General features: G+C 43.9%; 1 protein-coding gene across 1 annotated transcript in view; it reads right to left on the reverse strand.

Annotated features, from left to right (window-relative positions):
* Nucleotides 1-17,500, reverse strand: part of mbtps2 (membrane-bound transcription factor peptidase, site 2) — a 66,746-nt gene that overhangs the window by 46,130 nt on the left and 3,116 nt on the right. The window contains exons 2-3 of the mRNA XM_079531735.1: nt 14,483-14,631; nt 9,297-9,435 (exon numbers count right to left, since the gene is read on the reverse strand). Of these exons, the coding sequence (XP_079387861.1) occupies nt 9,297-9,435; nt 14,483-14,631 (288 nt within the window). The remainder of the gene's footprint in view (nt 1-9,296; nt 9,436-14,482; nt 14,632-17,500) is intronic.

Here is a 17,500-nt window from a genome sequence, read left to right on the forward strand (position 1 = left end):
TTCCTATAATAACTGATGTTAAAATACAGCAGCGTAGACCTGCCCTTTGTGTTCCATTCCTATAATAACTGATGTTAAAATACAGCAGCGTACACCTGCCCTTTGTGTTCCATTCCTATAATAACTGATGTTAAAATACAGCAGCGTAGACCTGCCCTTTGTGTTCCATTCCTATAATAACTGATGTTAAAATACAGCAGCGTAGACCTGCCCTTTGTGTTCCATTCCTATAATAACTGATGTTAAAATACAGCAGCGTAGACCTGCCCTTTGTGTTCCATTCCTATAACTGATGTTAAAATACAGCAGCGTAGACCTGCCCTTTGTGTTCCATTCCTCTAACTAGAAAAAGTGCCATTCTGGGCACAGGTCTCCACCAGGAGGATAGGAGTGTGTGTGATGTTTGTCAAAATGTTTAGGAGTAATATAATCATGTTTTGTGTGTGTGTGTGTGTGTGTGTGTGTGTGTGTGTGTGTGTGTGTGTGTGTGTGTGTGTGTGTGTGTGTGTGTGTGTGTGTGAGACACAGCTTGGCCTGTTGTAGCGCCACCATGAGGCTGATTTGAAAACTGTCAAGTGGCATTTTTTCCTCAGCCTAGTGGGAATATGCATGCACAGTTTCACCGAAATCGGACGCTGCGTTGAGTAGTTGTGGCGATTTGTACAAAACGGGTACCAAGCGGGCTACTCCTGAAAAGTTTAGAAGCCAATCGTAGGCAATGAAGGTGGATTACATGACTATGGAGAGCATGTGTACCGATTTGCGTGCAATTTGGATAACATCTGAAGGAGTAATATTAGAAAATGTGTTTTACATATGTCGGCCTCCTGGTGGCGCTATAAAGAGCAGATGTGAAAAATTCCAGGCAAAGGTTTTTCCTTGGCCTCTAGGGAGTTGGCATACAAAGTTATCCACAGATCCGTGCAGTTAGAGGTAAAAACACTTTTCGGCCAGTTATAGCGCCACCATGAGGCTGAGTTGAAAATGTTCACGTGGCATTTCTTCCTCGGCCGAGTGGGAATGTGCGTGCGCAATTTCACGGAAATCACACAATGTGTTCATGATTTGCAGCATTTTGTTTGAAACTGAACACTCCTGCGAACTTTGGAAGCCAATCTTAGCCAATCAGGATGGAGTCTGGGAAATCTGAAAGACCAGTTTGGTTGAATGGCTCTAAAGAAACTGTGTACCAATTTGCGTGATGTTTGGACAAAATCTGTAGGTGTACTGTCCAAAAACTTGTTTTGCACAAAGCGGCCTCCTGGTGGCGCTATAACAGGCCGTTCTGGAAATGTTGGGGCAGAGGTTCATCGTTGGCATCCAGGGAGTGTGTGTGCAAAATGTGGCATCGACCGGGTTAACAGTGGCGGAGATTAGCTGTTCACAGACGGACACACGGACGGACACACGGACGGACACACGGACGGACGGACGGACGGACGGACGGATTGCAAAACATACTCTCTCCCCATGCCTTCGGCCTGGTGGAGACAATAACTGATGTTAAAATGCAGCAGCGTACACCTGCCCTTTGTGTTCCATTCCTCTAATAACTGATGTTAAAATACAGCAGCGTAGACCTGCCCTTTGTGTTCCATTCCTATAATAACTGATGTTAAAATACAGCAGCGTAGACCTGCCCTTTGTGTTCCATTCCTATAATAACTGATGTTAAAATACAGCAGCGTAGACCTGCCCTTTGTGTTCCATTCCTATAATAACTGGTGTTAAAATACAGCAGCGTAGACCTGCCCTTTGTGTTCCATTCCTTTAATAACTGATGTTAAAATACAGCAGCGTAGACCTGCCCTTTGTGTTCCATTCCTATAATAACTGATGTTAAAATACAGCAGCGTAGACCTGCCCTTTGTGTTCCATTCCTATAATAACTGATGTTAAAATACAGCAGCGTAGACCTGCCCTTTGTGTTCCATTCCTATAACTGATGTTAAAATACAGCAGCGTAGACCTGCCCTTTGTGTTCCATTCCTATAATAACTGATGTTAAAATACAGCAGCGTAGACCTGCCCTTTGTGTTCCATTCCTATAACTGATGTTAAAATACAGCAGCGTAGACCTGCCCTTTGTGTTCCATTCCTATAATAACTGATGTTAAAATACAGCAGCGTAGACCTGCCCTTTGTGTTCCATTCCTATAATAACTGATGTTAAAATACAGCAGCGTAGACCTGTCCTTTGTGTTCCATTCCTATAATAACTGATGTTAAAATACAGCAGCGTAGACCTGCCCTTTGTGTTCCATTCCTTTAATAACTGATGTTAAAATACAGCAGCGTAGACCTGCCCTTTGTGTTCCATTCCTATAATAACTGATGTTAAAATACAGCAGCGTAGACCTGCCCTTTGTGTTCCATTCCTATAATAACTGATGTTAAAATACAGCAGCGTAGACCTGCCCTTTGTGTTCCATTCCTATAATAACTGATGTTAAAATACAGCAGCGTAGACCTGCCCTTTGTGTTCCATTCCTTTAATAACTGATGTTAAAATACAGCAGCGTAGACCTGCCCTTTGTGTTCCATTCCTATAATAACTGATGTTAAAATACAGCAGCGTAGACCTGCCCTTTGTGTTCCATTCCTATAATAACTGATGTTAAAATACAGCAGCGTAGACCTGCCCTTTGTGTTCCATTCCTATAATAACTGATGTTAAAATACAGCAGCGTAGACCTGCCCTTTGTGTTCCATTCCTATAATAACTGATGTTAAAATACAGCAGCGTAGACCTGCCCTTTGTGTTCCATTCCTATAATAACTGATGTTAAAATACAGCAGCGTAGACCTGCCCTTTGTGTTCCATTCGTATAATAACTGATGTTAAAATACAGCAGCGTAGACCTGCCCTTTGTGTTCCATTCCTCTAATAACTGATGTTAAAATACAGCAGCGTAGACCTGCCCTTTGTGTTCCATTCCTATAATAACTGATGTTAAAATACAGCAGCGTAGACCTGCCCTTTGTGTTCCATTCCTATAATAACTGATGTTAAAATACAGCAGCGTAGACCTGCCCTTTGTGTTCCATTCCTATAATAACTGATGTTAAAATACAGCAGCGTAGACCTGCCCTTTGTGTTCCATTCCTTTAATAACTGATGTTAAAATACAGCAGCGTAGACCTGCCCTTTGTGTTCCATTCCTATAATAACTGATGTTAAAATACAGCAGCGTAGACCTGCCCTTTGTGTTCCATTCCTATAATAACTGATGTTAAAATACAGCAGCGTAGACCTGCCCTTTGTGTTCCATTCCTATAATAACTGATGTTAAAATACAGCAGCGTAGACCTGCCCTTTGTGTTCCATTCCTATAATAACTGATGTTAAAATACAGCAGCGTAGACCTGCCCTTTGTGTTCCATTCCTATAATAACTGATGTTAAAATACAGCAGCGTAGACCTGCCCTTTGTGTTCCATTCGTATAATAACTGATGTTAAAATACAGCAGCGTAGACCTGCCCTTTGTGTTCCATTCCTCTAATAACTGATGTTAAAATACAGCAGCGTAGACCTGCCCTTTGTGTTCCATTCCTATAATAACTGATGTTAAAATACAGCAGCGTAGACCTGCCCTTTGTGTTCCATTCCTATAATAACTGATGTTAAAATACAGCAGCGTAGACCTGCCCTTTGTGTTCCATTCCTATAATAACTGATGTTAAAATACAGCAGCGTAGACCTGCCCTTTGTGTTCCATTCCTTTAATAACTGATGTTAAAATACAGCAGCGTAGACCTGCCCTTTGTGTTCCATTCCTATAATAACTGATGTTAAAATACAGCAGCGTAGACCTGCCCTTTGTGTTCCATTCCTATAATAACTGATGTTAAAATACAGCAGCGTAGACCTGCCCTTTGTGTTCCATTCCTATAATAACTGATGTTAAAATACAGCAGCGTAGACCTGCCCTTTGTGTTCCATTCCTATAATAACTGATGTTAAAATACAGCAGCGTAGACCTGCCCTTTGTGTTCCATTCCTATAATAACTGATGTTAAAATACAGCAGCGTAGACCTGCCCTTTGTGTTCCATTCGTATAATAACTGATGTTAAAATACAGCAGCGTAGACCTGCCCTTTGTGTTCCATTCCTATAATAACTGATGTTAAAATACAGCAGCGTAGACCTGCCCTTTGTGTTCCATTCGTATAATAACTGATGTTAAAATACAGCAGCGTAGACCTGCCCTTTGTGTTCCATTCCTATAATAACTGATGTTAAAATACAGCAGCGTAGACCTGCCCTTTGTGTTCCATTCCTATAATAACTGATGTTAAAATACAGCAGCGTAGACCTGCCCTTTGTGTTCCATTCGTATAATAACTGATGTTAAAATACAGCAGCGTAGACCTGCCCTTTGTGTTCCATTCCTATAATAACTGATGTTAAAATACAGCAGCGTAGACCTGCCCTTTGTGTTCCATTCCTATAATAACTGATGTTAAAATACAGCAGCGTAGACCTGCCCTTTGTGTTCCATTCCTATAATAACTGATGTTAAAATACAGCAGCGTAGACCTGCCCTTTGTGTTCCATTCCTCTAATAACTGATGTTAAAATACAGCAGCGTAGACCTGCCCTTTGTGTTCCATTCCTATAATAACTGATGTTAAAATACAGCAGCGTAGACCTGCCCTTTGTGTTCCATTCCTATAATAACTGATGTTAAAATACAGCAGCGTAGACCTGCCCTTTGTGTTCCATTCCTATAATAACTGATGTTAAAATACAGCAGCGTAGACCTGCCCTTTGTGTTCCATTCCTATAATAACTGCTGTAAATACAGCAGCGTAGACCTGCCCTTTGTGTTCCATTCCTATAATAACTGATGTTAAAATACAGCAGCGTAGACCTGCCCTTTGTGTTCCATTCCTATAATAACTGATGTTAAAATACAGCAGCGTAGACCTGCCCTTTGTGTTCCATTCCTATAACTGATGTTAAAATACAGCAGCGTAGACCTGCCCTTTGTGTTCCATTCCTATAACTGATGTTAAAATACAGCAGCGTAGACCTGCCCTTTGTGTTCCATTCCTATAATAACTGATGTTAAAATACAGCAGCGTAGACCTGCCCTTTGTGTTCCATTCCTATAATAACTGATGTTAAAATACAGCAGCGTAGACCTGCCCTTTGTGTTCCATTCCTATAACTGATGTTAAAATACAGCAGCGTAGACCTGCCCTTTGTGTTCCATTCCTATAATAACTGATGTTAAAATACAGCAGCGTAGACCTGCCCTTTGTGTTCCATTCCTATAATAACTGATGTTAAAATACAGCAGCGTAGACCTGCCCTTTTTGTTCCATTCCTATAATAACTGATGTTAAAATACAGCAGCGTAGACCTGCCCTTTGTGTTCCATTCCTATAATAACTGATGTTAAAATACAGCAGCGTAGACCTGCCCTTTGTGTTCCATTCCTATAATAACTGATGTTAAAATACAGCAGCGTAGACCTGTCCTTTGTGTTCCATTCCTATAATAACTGATGTTAAAATACAGCAGCGTAGACCTGCCCTTTGTGTTCCATTCCTATAATAACTGATGTTAAAATACAGCAGCGTAGACCTGTCCTTTGTGTTCCATTCCTATAATAACTGATGTTAAAATACAGCAGCGTAGACCTGCCCTTTGTGTTCCATTCCTATAATAACTGATGTTAAAATACAGCAGCGTAGACCTGCCCTTTGTGTTCCATTCCTATAACTGATGTTAAAATACAGCAGCGTAGACCTGCCCTTTGTGTTCCATTCCTATAATAACTGATGTTAAAATACAGCAGCGTAGACCTGCCCTTTGTGTTCCATTCCTATAATAACTGATGTTAAAATACAGCAGCGTAGACCTGCCCTTTGTGTTCCATTCCTATAACTGATGTTAAAATACAGCAGCGTAGACCTGCCCTTTGTGTTCCATTCCTATAATAACTGATGTTAAAATACAGCAGCGTAGACCTGCCCTTTGTGTTCCATTCCTATAATAACTGATGTTAAAATACAGCAGCGTAGACCTGCCCTTTGTGTTCCATTCCTATAATAACTGATGTTAAAATACAGCAGCGTAGACCTGCCCTTTGTGTTCCATTCCTATAATAACTGATGTTAAAATACAGCAGCGTAGACCTGCCCTTTGTGTTCCATTCCTATAATAACTGATGTTAAAATACAGCAGCGTAGACCTGCCCTTTGTGTTCCATTCCTATAATAACTGATGTTAAAATACAGCAGCGTAGACCTGCCCTTTGTGTTCCATTCCTATAATAACTGATGTTAAAATACAGCAGCGTAGACCTGCCCTTTGTGTTCCATTCCTATAATAACTGATGTTAAAATACAGCAGCGTAGACCTGCCCTTTGTGTTCCATTCCTATAACTGATGTTAAAATACAGCAGCGTAGACCTGCCCTTTGTGTTCCATTCCTATAATAACTGATGTTAAAATACAGCAGCGTAGACCTGCCCTTTGTGTTCCATTCCTATAACTGATGTTAAAATACAGCAGCGTAGACCTGCCCTTTGTGTTCCATTCCTATAATAACTGATGTTAAAATACAGCAGCGTAGACCTGCCCTTTGTGTTCCATTCCTATAACTGATGTTAAAATACAGCAGCGTAGACCTGCCCTTTGTGTTCCATTCCTATAATAACTGATGGTAAAATACAGCAGCGTAGACCTGCCCTTTGTGTTCCATTCCTATAACTGATGTTAAAATACAGCAGCGTAGACCTGCCCTTTGTGTTCCATTCCTATAATAACTGTGGTAAAATACAGCAGCGTAGACCTGCCCTTTGTGTTCCATTCCTATAATAACTGATGTTAAAATACAGCAGCGTAGACCTGCCCTTTGTGTTCCATTCCTATAATAACTGATGTTAAAATACAGCAGCGTAGACCTGCCCTTTGTGTTCCATTCCTATAACTGATGTTAAAATACAGCAGCGTAGACCTGTCCTTTGTGTTCCATTCCTATAATAACTGATGTTAAAATACAGCAGCGTAGACCTGCCCTTTGTGTTCCATTCCTATAATAACTGATGTTAAAATACAGCAGCGTAGACCTGCCCTTTGTGTTCCATTCCTATAACTGATGTTAAAATACAGCAGCGTAGACCTGCCCTTTGTGTTCCATTCCTATAATAACTGATGTTAAAATACAGCAGCGTAGACCTGCCCTTTGTGTTCCATTCCTATAATAACTGATGTTAAAATACAGCAGCGTAGACCTGCCCTTTGTGTTCCATTCCTATAATAACTGATGTTAAAATACAGCAGCGTAGACCTGCCCTTTGTGTTCCATTCCTATAATAACTGATGTTAAAATACAGCAGCGTAGACGTGCCCTTTGTGTTCCATTCCTATAATAACTGATGTTAAAATACAGCAGCGTAGACCTGCCCTTTGTGTTCCATTCCTATAACTGATGTAAATACAGCAGCGTAGACCTGCCCTTTGTGTTCCATTCCTATAATAACTGATGTTAAAATACAGCAGCGTAGACCTGCCCTTTGTGTTCCATTCCTATAATAACTGGTGTTAAAATACAGCAGCGTAGACCTGCCCTTTGTGTTCCATTCCTATAATAACTGATGTTAAAATACAGCAGCGTAGACCTGCCCTTTGTGTTCCATTCCTATAATAACTGATGTTAAAATACAGCAGCGTAGACCTGCCCTTTGTGTTCCATTCCTATAACTGATGTTAAAATACAGCAGCGTAGACCTGTCCTTTGTGTTCCATTCCTATAATAACTGATGTTAAAATACAGCAGCGTAGACCTGCCCTTTGTGTTCCATTCCTATAATAACTGATGTTAAAATACAGCAGCGTAGACCTGCCCTTTGTGTTCCATTCCTATAACTGATGTTAAAATACAGCAGCGTAGACCTGCCCTTTGTGTTCCATTCCTATAATAACTGATGGTAAAATACAGCAGCGTAGACCTGCCCTTTGTGTTCCATTCCTATAACTGATGTTAAAATACAGCAGCGTAGACCTGCCCTTTGTGTTCCATTCCTATAATAACTGTGGTAAAATACAGCAGCGTAGACCTGCCCTTTGTGTTCCATTCCTATAATAACTGATGTTAAAATACAGCAGCGTAGACCTGCCCTTTGTGTTCCATTCCTATAATAACTGATGTTAAAATACAGCAGCGTAGACCTGCCCTTTGTGTTCCATTCCTATAACTGATGTTAAAATACAGCAGCGTAGACCTGTCCTTTGTGTTCCATTCCTATAATAACTGATGTTAAAATACAGCAGCGTAGACCTGCCCTTTGTGTTCCATTCCTATAATAACTGATGTTAAAATACAGCAGCGTAGACCTGCCCTTTGTGTTCCATTCCTATAACTGATGTTAAAATACAGCAGCGTAGACCTGCCCTTTGTGTTCCATTCCTATAATAACTGATGTTAAAATACAGCAGCGTAGACCTGCCCTTTGTGTTCCATTCCTATAATAACTGATGTTAAAATACAGCAGCGTAGACCTGCCCTTTGTGTTCCATTCCTATAATAACTGATGTTAAAATACAGCAGCGTAGACCTGCCCTTTGTGTTCCATTCCTATAATAACTGATGTTAAAATACAGCAGCGTAGACGTGCCCTTTGTGTTCCATTCCTATAATAACTGATGTTAAAATACAGCAGCGTAGACCTGCCCTTTGTGTTCCATTCCTATAACTGATGTAAATACAGCAGCGTAGACCTGCCCTTTGTGTTCCATTCCTATAATAACTGATGTTAAAATACAGCAGCGTAGACCTGCCCTTTGTGTTCCATTCCTATAATAACTGGTGTTAAAATACAGCAGCGTAGACCTGCCCTTTGTGTTCCATTCCTATAATAACTGATGTTAAAATACAGCAGCGTAGACCTGCCCTTTGTGTTCCATTCCTATAATAACTGATGTTAAAATACAGCAGCGTAGACCTGCCCTTTGTGTTCCATTCCTATAACTGATGTTAAAATACAGCAGCGTAGACCTGTCCTTTGTGTTCCATTCCTATAATAACTGATGTTAAAATACAGCAGCGTAGACCTGCCCTTTGTGTTCCATTCCTATAATAACTGATGTTAAAATACAGCAGCGTAGACCTGCCCTTTGTGTTCCATTCCTATAATAACTGATGTTAAAATACAGCAGCGTAGACCTGCCCTGATTAACACAGGACGGTGAAAATAAGCATAATATAGGATTGGACACACCATGGGTGTAACGGGTCTTTCGGACCGGGTAGGTTTATTTTTGGATCGCACGGTACGTACCACCACTTGCAGCGCCTGCTGTCCGCCCATGTGGGGGTCATCGGAGGTCATCTGGGCCACGGTCTGCTGCAGAGTTCTGACCAATAGGAACACCGAGCCCCCCATGGAGAGGACCCCGAACAGGAGACCCCCCGAGAACCTGGAGAACACATTATAACACTATGAGATGTGTTTGGGTGAGTCTCTTACCACCGCGGCTCAGTGACGTCATGTTGTAGTTTTAGTAAAAAACGGAGAGGTGTGTTTGGGTGAGCGGTGAGTCTCTTACCACCGCGGCTCAGTGACGTCATGTTGTAGTTTTAGTAAAAACAGAGAGATGTGTTTGGGTGAGCGGTGAGTCTCTTACCACCGCGGCTCAGTGACGTCATGTTGTAGTTTTAGTAAAAACAGAGAGATGTGTTTGGGTGAGCGGTGAGTCTCTTACCACCGCGGCTCAGTGACTAATTGATCTGACCTATATTTGCGCAACTGACTGGCATGAGGTATAGGCCTATAGCCTAATTACTTATTTGGCAGCACTTGCAATGACAATAGTAACCTTATATACACATTTCAAAAGGCTTTCATATACTATTAATATTTTTCTAATAAGGTTTGTCCTTATAGTTAGAAATGTGATCATTTTTGTATCATTTTGTTTTGGATATTAATTAATTCATTATTAAAGCACAGGGCCTCGCATTTCTCCCAGGCAGCTCTGATTGCACTTAGTCCATTGCGTTTCATTCCTCAAAAAGCGTCCGCTTTTTGCAGCAAGCTCTGCTGCGCTGTCATAAAGCCTCGATTAAATGGCACTTTATTTCAGTTCATTTTATGGCAAGAGAAGCAAAATGCAGTTTGTTTACACTTGACAGAGTGTGGCAAAACTTATATATACAGTATGCCTTATTTAGCCTATTTGTTTTAGTGTTTTGTTAATTCCATAGAACCTAGAGCCTGGGATGTTTAGTTCCATAGAACCTAGAGCCTGGGATGTTTAGTTCCATAGAACCTAGAGCCTGGGATGTTTAGTTCCATAGAACCTAGAGCCTGGGATGTTTAGTTCCATAGAACCTAGAGCCTGGGATGTTTAGTTCCATAGAACCTAGAGCCTGGGATGTTTAGTTCCATAGAACCTAGAGCCTGGGATGTTTAGTTCCATAGAACCTAGAGCCTGGGATGTTTAGTTCCATAGAACCTAGAGCCTGGGATGTTTAGTTCCATAGAACCTAGAGCCTGGGATGTTTAGTTCCATAGAACCTAGAGCCTGGGATGTTTAGTTCCATAGAACCTAGAGCCTGGGATGTTTAGTTCCATAGAACCTAGAGCCTGGGATGCCTACATGTGTCAGGCTTGATTGGTTGCGCTTAATAAGAGTTCATGTTATGGTCGGGTGCTTGACACATGACATTCACGTTACCGTTAATTTACAATTGACAGAGGAGTTTGGATTATATATTTTGATTGAGAGGTAATTGAGAGGCTGTTTAATAATTGTTAAATAAAAGACCAATCCAATACGCTCCTCTCTACTATTTGTATCTTCTGCAGCTATATCACCGTTTTATTATAAGGGGTGGTATTAGGGGGTCTTTGGAGGGGGGTCTTACAGGAGGAGAGGGGAGGCATTAGGGGGTCTTTGGAGGGGGGTCTTACAGGAGGAGAGGGGAGGCATTAGGGGGTCTTTGGAGGGGGGTCTTACAGGAGGAGAGGGGAGGCATTAGGGGGTCTTTGGAGGGGGGTCTTACAGGAGGAGAGGGGTGGTATTAGGGGGTCTTTGGAGAGGGGTCTTACAGGAGGAGAGGGGAGGCATTAGGGGCTCTTTGGAGAGGGTCTTACAGGAGGAGAGGGGTGGTATTAGGGGGTCTTTGGAGAGGGTCTTACAGGAGGAGAGGGGTGGTATTAGGGGGTCTTTGGAGAGGGGTCTTACAGGAGGAGAGGGGTGGTATTAGGGGGTCTTTGGAGGGGGGTCTTACAGGAGGAGAGGGGAGGTATTAGGGGGTCTTTGGAGGGGGGTCTTACAGGAGGAGAGGGGAGGCATTAGGGGGTCTTTGGAGAGGGTCTTACAGGAGGAGAGGGGAGGCATTAGGGGGTCTTTGGAGAGGGTCTTACAGGAGGAGAGGGGTGGTATTAGGGGGTCTTTGGAGGGGGGTCTTACAGGAGGAGAGGGGAGGTATTAGGGGGTCTTTGGAGGGGGGTCTTACAGGAGGAGAGGGGAGGCATTAGGGGGTCTTTGGAGAGGGTCTTACAGGAGGAGAGGGGTGGTATTAGGGGGTCTTTGGAGAGGGGTCTTACAGGAGGAGAGGGGTGGTATTAGGGGGTCTTTGGAGGGGGGTCTTACAGGAGGAGAGGGGAGGTATTAGGGGGTCTTTGGAGGGGGGTCTTACAGGAGGAGAGGGGAGGCATTAGGGGGTCTTTGGAGAGGGTCTTACAGGAGGAGAGGGGAGGCATTAGGGGGTCTTTGGAGAGGGTCTTACAGGAGGAGAGGGGTGGTATTAGGGGGTCTTTGGAGGGGGGTCTTACAGGAGGAGAGGGGAGGTATTAGGGGGTCTTTGGAGGGGGGTCTTACAGGAGGAGAGGGGAGGCATTAGGGGGTCTTTGGAGAGGGTCTTACAGGAGGAGAGGGGTGGTATTAGGGGGTCTTTGGAGAGGGTCTTACAGGAGGAGAGGGGTGGTATTAGGGGGTCTTTGGAGAGGGGTCTTACAGGAGGAGAGGGGTGGTATTAGGGGGTCTTTGGAGGGGGGTCTTACAGGAGGAGAGGGGTGGTATTAGGGGGTCTTTGGAGGGGGGTCTTACAGGAGGAGAGGGGAGGCATTAGGGGGTCTTTGGAGAGGGTCTTACAGGAGGAGAGGGGAGGCATTAGGGGGTCTTTGGAGAGGGTCTTACAGGAGGAGAGGGGTGGTATTAGGGGGTCTTTGGAGGGGGGTCTTACAGGAGGAGAGGGGAGGTATTAGGGGGTCTTTGGAGGGGGGTCTTACAGGAGGAGAGGGGAGGCATTAGGGGGTCTTTGGAGAGGGTCTTACAGGAGGAGAGGGGAGGCATTAGGGGGTCTTTGGAGAGGGTCTTACAGGAGGAGAGGGGTGGTATTAGGGGGTCTTTGGAGGGGGGTCTTACAGGAGGAGAGGGGAGGCATTAGGGGGTCTTTGGAGAGGGTCTTACAGGAGGAGAGGGGAGGCATTAGGGGGTCTTTGGAGGGGGGTCTTACAGGAGGAGAGGGGTGGTATTAGGGGGTCTTTGGAGGGGGGTCTTACAGGAGGAGAGGGGTGGTATTAGGGGGTCTTTGGAGAGGGTCTTACAGGAGGAGAGGGGTGGTATTAGGGGGTCTTTGGAGAGGGTCTTACAGGAGGAGAGGGGAGGCATTAGGGGGTCTTTGGAGAGGGTCTTACAGGAGGAGAGGGGAGGCATTAGGGGGTCTTTGGAGAGGGTCTTACAGGAGGAGAGGGGAGGCATTAGGGGGTCTTTGGAGGGGGGTCTTACAGGAGGAGAGGGGAGGCATTAGGGGGTCTTTGGAGGGGGTCTTACAGGAGGAGAGGGGAGGTATTAGGGGGTCTTTGGAGGGGGTCTTACAGGAGGAGAGGGGAGGCATTAGGGGGTCTTTGGAGAGGGTCTTACAGGAGGAGAGGGGAGGCATTAGGGAGAGGGTCTTACAGGAGGAGAGGGGAGGCCTTAGGGGGTCTTTGGAGAGGGTCTTACAGGAGGAGAGGGGAGGCATTAGGGGGTCTTTGGAGGGGGGTCTTACAGGAGGAGAGGGGAGGCATTAGGGGGTCTTTGGAGAGGGTCTTACAGGAGGAGAGGGGAGGCCTTAGGGGGTCTTTGGAGAGGGTCTTACAGGAGGAGAGGGGAGGTATTAGGGGTCTTTAGAGGGGGGTCTTACAGGAGGAGAGGGGAGGCATTAGGGGGTCTTTGGAGAGGGTCTTACAGGAGGAGAGGGGAGGCCTTAGGGGGTCTTTGGAGAGGGTCTTACAGGAGGAGAGGGGAGGCATTAGGGGGTCTTTGGAGGGGGGTCTTACAGGAGGAGAGGGGAGGCATTAGGGGGTCTTTGGAGGGGGGTCTTACAGGAGGAGAGGGGAGGCATTAGGGGGTCTTTGGAGGGGGGTCTTACAGGAGGAGAGGGGAGGCCTTAGGGGGTCTTTGGAGGGGGGTCTTACAGGAGGAGAGGGGTGGTATTAGGGGGTCTTTGGAGGGGGGTCTTACAGGAGGAGAGGGGTGGTATTAGGGGGTCTTTGGAGGGGGGTCTTACAGGAGGAGAGGGGTGGTATTAGGGGGGTCTTTGGCGGGGGGTCTTACAGGAGGAGAGGGGAGGCATTAGGGGGTCTTTGGAGAGGGTCTTACAGGAGGAGAGGGGAGGCATTAGGGGGTCTTTGGAGAGGGTCTTACAGGAGGAGAGGGGAGGCATTAGGGGGTCTTTGGAGGGGGGTCTTACAGGAGGAGAGGGGAGGCATTAGGGGGTCTTTGGAGAGGGTCTTACAGGAGGAGAGGGGAGGCATTAGGGGGTCTTTGGAGAGGGTCTTACAGGAGGAGAGGGGAGGCATTAGGGGGTCTTTGGAGGGGGGTCTTACAGGAGGAGAGGGGAGGCATTAGGGGGTCTTTGGAGGGGGGTCTTACAGGAGGAGAGGGGAGGCATTAGGGGGTCTTTGGAGGGGGGTCTTACAGGAGGAGAGGGGTGGTATTAGGGGGTCTTTGGAGAGGGTCTTACAGGAGGAGAGGGGAGGCATTAGGGGGTCTTTGGAGAGGGTCTTACAGGAGGAGAGGGGTGGTATTAGGGGGTCTTTGGAGGGGGGTCTTACAGGAGGAGAGGGGAGGCATTAGGGGGTCTTTGGAGAGGGTCTTACAGGAGGAGAGGGGAGGCATTAGGGGGTCTTTGGAGAGGGTCTTACCTAGCCTGATTAATAAACCAGACCGAATCAGCCGTTGGCAAAAAAAAGTTGCCTACCAGCGGATTACGGTCTGGCGAGGCTCAGTAGCACGCCTCTTTCCTACAACCGAGAACAGGTCGGACCAATCGGGACACGGTATGCAATATGGGCGGGCTTTGGTACAGTGACGTTCAATGCTTGAGACTTTTGACTGACAGTAGCTCTGACCAATTGCGTCAAAGAGAAAATGTTCCCCGGGAAATGAAATCCAAGTGGAGCCAGCCCAGACTGATATACCGCGACAGTGTTGTGTGATATTAGTCTGGCTTATTAGCCAGGCTAGGTCTTACCACAGGTAGAGCAGCTGGGAGTTGATGCGAGCGCAGTAGGCGAACAGGGGGTTGAACAGGGTAGTCTGCCATCTCAGGTGGAAGGGTGCCAACATCAGACCCCGACCGGTCAGCCAGGACTCGTAGCGGTTGCGGTGGGCTGTGGACGACTGGAGGAACACCACAACACAGTAACGACAACAGAGATTAAAATAGGGTGCCTTTTGCATCCCAAAACGCAGTTTATAGTTAAGGGACGCAATAAAAATGACCTCTGCATCCACGGGATGCTATACTGTACTACTGTCTAGTTTATGTTGCTAGCTTTAGTTATAATAATCATTTCTTCTTCTGTTTTCTACATGAATATAACCACATTATAACCATATAAAATTAAATGGGAGTTAAATGCTGCAATTTGTAAAAATGACAAAAATATGACTCCTAACGTCGTTGAAGTGGGACTCATGTTAGAGACCACAGAAGACAAGTAAATATGAAATAAATGCTTAAACATGTAGCTAGGTGTAATGTTAGAGACCACAGAAGACATGTAAATATGAAATAAATGCTTAAACATGTAGCTAGGTGTAATGTTAGAGTCCACAGAAGACATGTAAATATGAAATAAATGCTTAAACATGTAGCTAGGTGTAATGCTAGAGTCCACAGAAGACATGTAAATATGAAATAAATGCTTAAACATGTAGCTAGGTGTAATGTTAGAGTCCACAGAAGACATGTAAATATGAAATAAATGCTTAAACATGTAGCTAGGTGTAATGTTAGACAGTTAGAGACCACAGAAGACATGTAAAAATGAAATAAATGCTTAAACATGTAGCTAGGTGTAATGTTAGAGTCCACAGAAGACATGTAAATATGAAATAAATGCTTAAACATGTAGCTAGGTGTAATGTTAGAGTCCACAGAAGACATGTACATATGAAATAAATGCTTAAACATGTAGCTAGGTGTAATGTTAGAGTCCACAGAAGACATGTACATATGAAATAAATGCTTAAACATGTAGCTATAGGTGTAATGTAAGAGACCACAGAAGACTTGTAAATATGAACTAAATGCTTAAACATGTAGCTAGGTGTAATGTTAGAGTCCACAGAAGACATGTAAATATGAAATAAATGCTTAAACATGTAGCTAGGTGTAATGTTAGAGTCCACAGAAGACATGTAAATATGAAATAAATGCTTAAACATGTAGCTAGGTGTAATGTTAGAGTCCACAGAAGTGAACCTTTCAAGCCTGTTTTCTCAACTCTCTGTTTCTCTGCAAGACATTACTCTATAAGCCATATCTCCAAAACTGGTGGGTCAAACTGAACAACCAATATGTCAATTTGAAGCTATGATTCCCTGCGAAAAACGAAAGTTAAAAAAAATCCAATGGCTGTCCCTCAGTCAAAATGTGGCCACAAATGTCCCTGGGACTCATTTCTAAAAGACCATCCCTGCATCCCTGGACTCATTACATTGAAAACCTGTTCACATCACAGTAACGTTACAGTGGGCTGTGGACGACTGGACGAACAACGCTTCCCAAACTCTGACACACACAAAAATCACCTGCACGGAATTTCTTGACAGAAAGTAGCTCATAACAACATGTCTATGGTGGATTCATAACAACATGTCTATGGTGGATTCATAACAACATGTCTATGGTGGATTCATAACAACATGTCTATGGTGGATTCATAACAACATGTCTATGGTGGATTCATAACAACATGTCTATGGTGGATTCATAACAACATGTCTATGGTGGATTCATAACAACATGTCTATGGTGGATTCATAACAACATGTCTATGGTGGATTCATAACAACATGTCTATGGTGGATTCATAACAACATGTCTATGGTGGATTCATAACAACATGTCTACGGTGGATTCATAACAACATGTCTATGGTGGATTCATAACAACATGTCTACGGTGGATTCATAACAACATGTCTATGGTGGATTCATAACAACATGTCTATGGTGGATTCATAACAACATGTCTATGGTGGATTCATAACAACATGTCTACGGTGGATTCATAACAACATGTCTATGGTGGATTCATAACAACATGTCTATGGTGGATTCGTATAGCTCATAACAACATGTCTATGGTGGATTCGTATAGCTCATAACAACATGTCTATGGTGGATTAATATAGCTCATAACAACATGTCTATGGTGGATTCGTATAGCTCATAACAACATGTCTATGGTGGATTCGTATAGCTCATAACAACATGTCTATGGTGGATTCGTATAGCTCATAACAACATGTCTATGGTGGATTCGTATAGCTCATAACAACATGTCTATGGTGGATTCGTATAGCTCATAACAACATGTCTATGGTGGATTCGTATAGCTCATAACAACATGTCTATGGTGGATTCGTATAGCTCATAACAACATGTCTATGGTGGATTCATAACAACATGTCTATGGTGGATTCGTATAGCTCATAACAACATGTCTATGGTGGATTCGTATAGCTCATAACATCATGTCTATGGTGGATTCGTATAGCTCATAACAACATGTCTATGGTGGATTCGTATAGCTCATAACATCATGTCTATGGTGGATTCATATAGCTCATAACAACATGTCTATGGTGGATTCGTAAAGCCCATAACAACATGTCTATGGTGGATTCATATAGCTCATAACAACATGTCTATGGTGGATTCGTATAGCTCATAACAACATGTCTATGGTGGATTCATATAGCTCATAACAACATGTCTATGGTGGATTCGTATAGCTCATAACATCATGTCTATGGTGGATTCATATAGCTCATAACAACATGTCTATGGTGGATTCGTATAGCTCATAACAACATGTCTATGGTGGATTCGTATAGCTCATAACAACATGTCTATGGTGGATTCGTATAGCTCATAACAACATGTCTATGGTGGATTCATAACAACATGTCTATGGTGGATTCATAACATCATGTCTATGGTGGATTCGTATAGCTCATAACAACATGTCTATGGTGGA

This window comes from Electrona antarctica (assembly GCF_951216825.1).
Source record: "Electrona antarctica genome assembly, contig: scaffold_398, whole genome shotgun sequence".
NCBI lineage: Eukaryota > Metazoa > Chordata > Actinopteri > Myctophiformes > Myctophidae > Electrona > Electrona antarctica.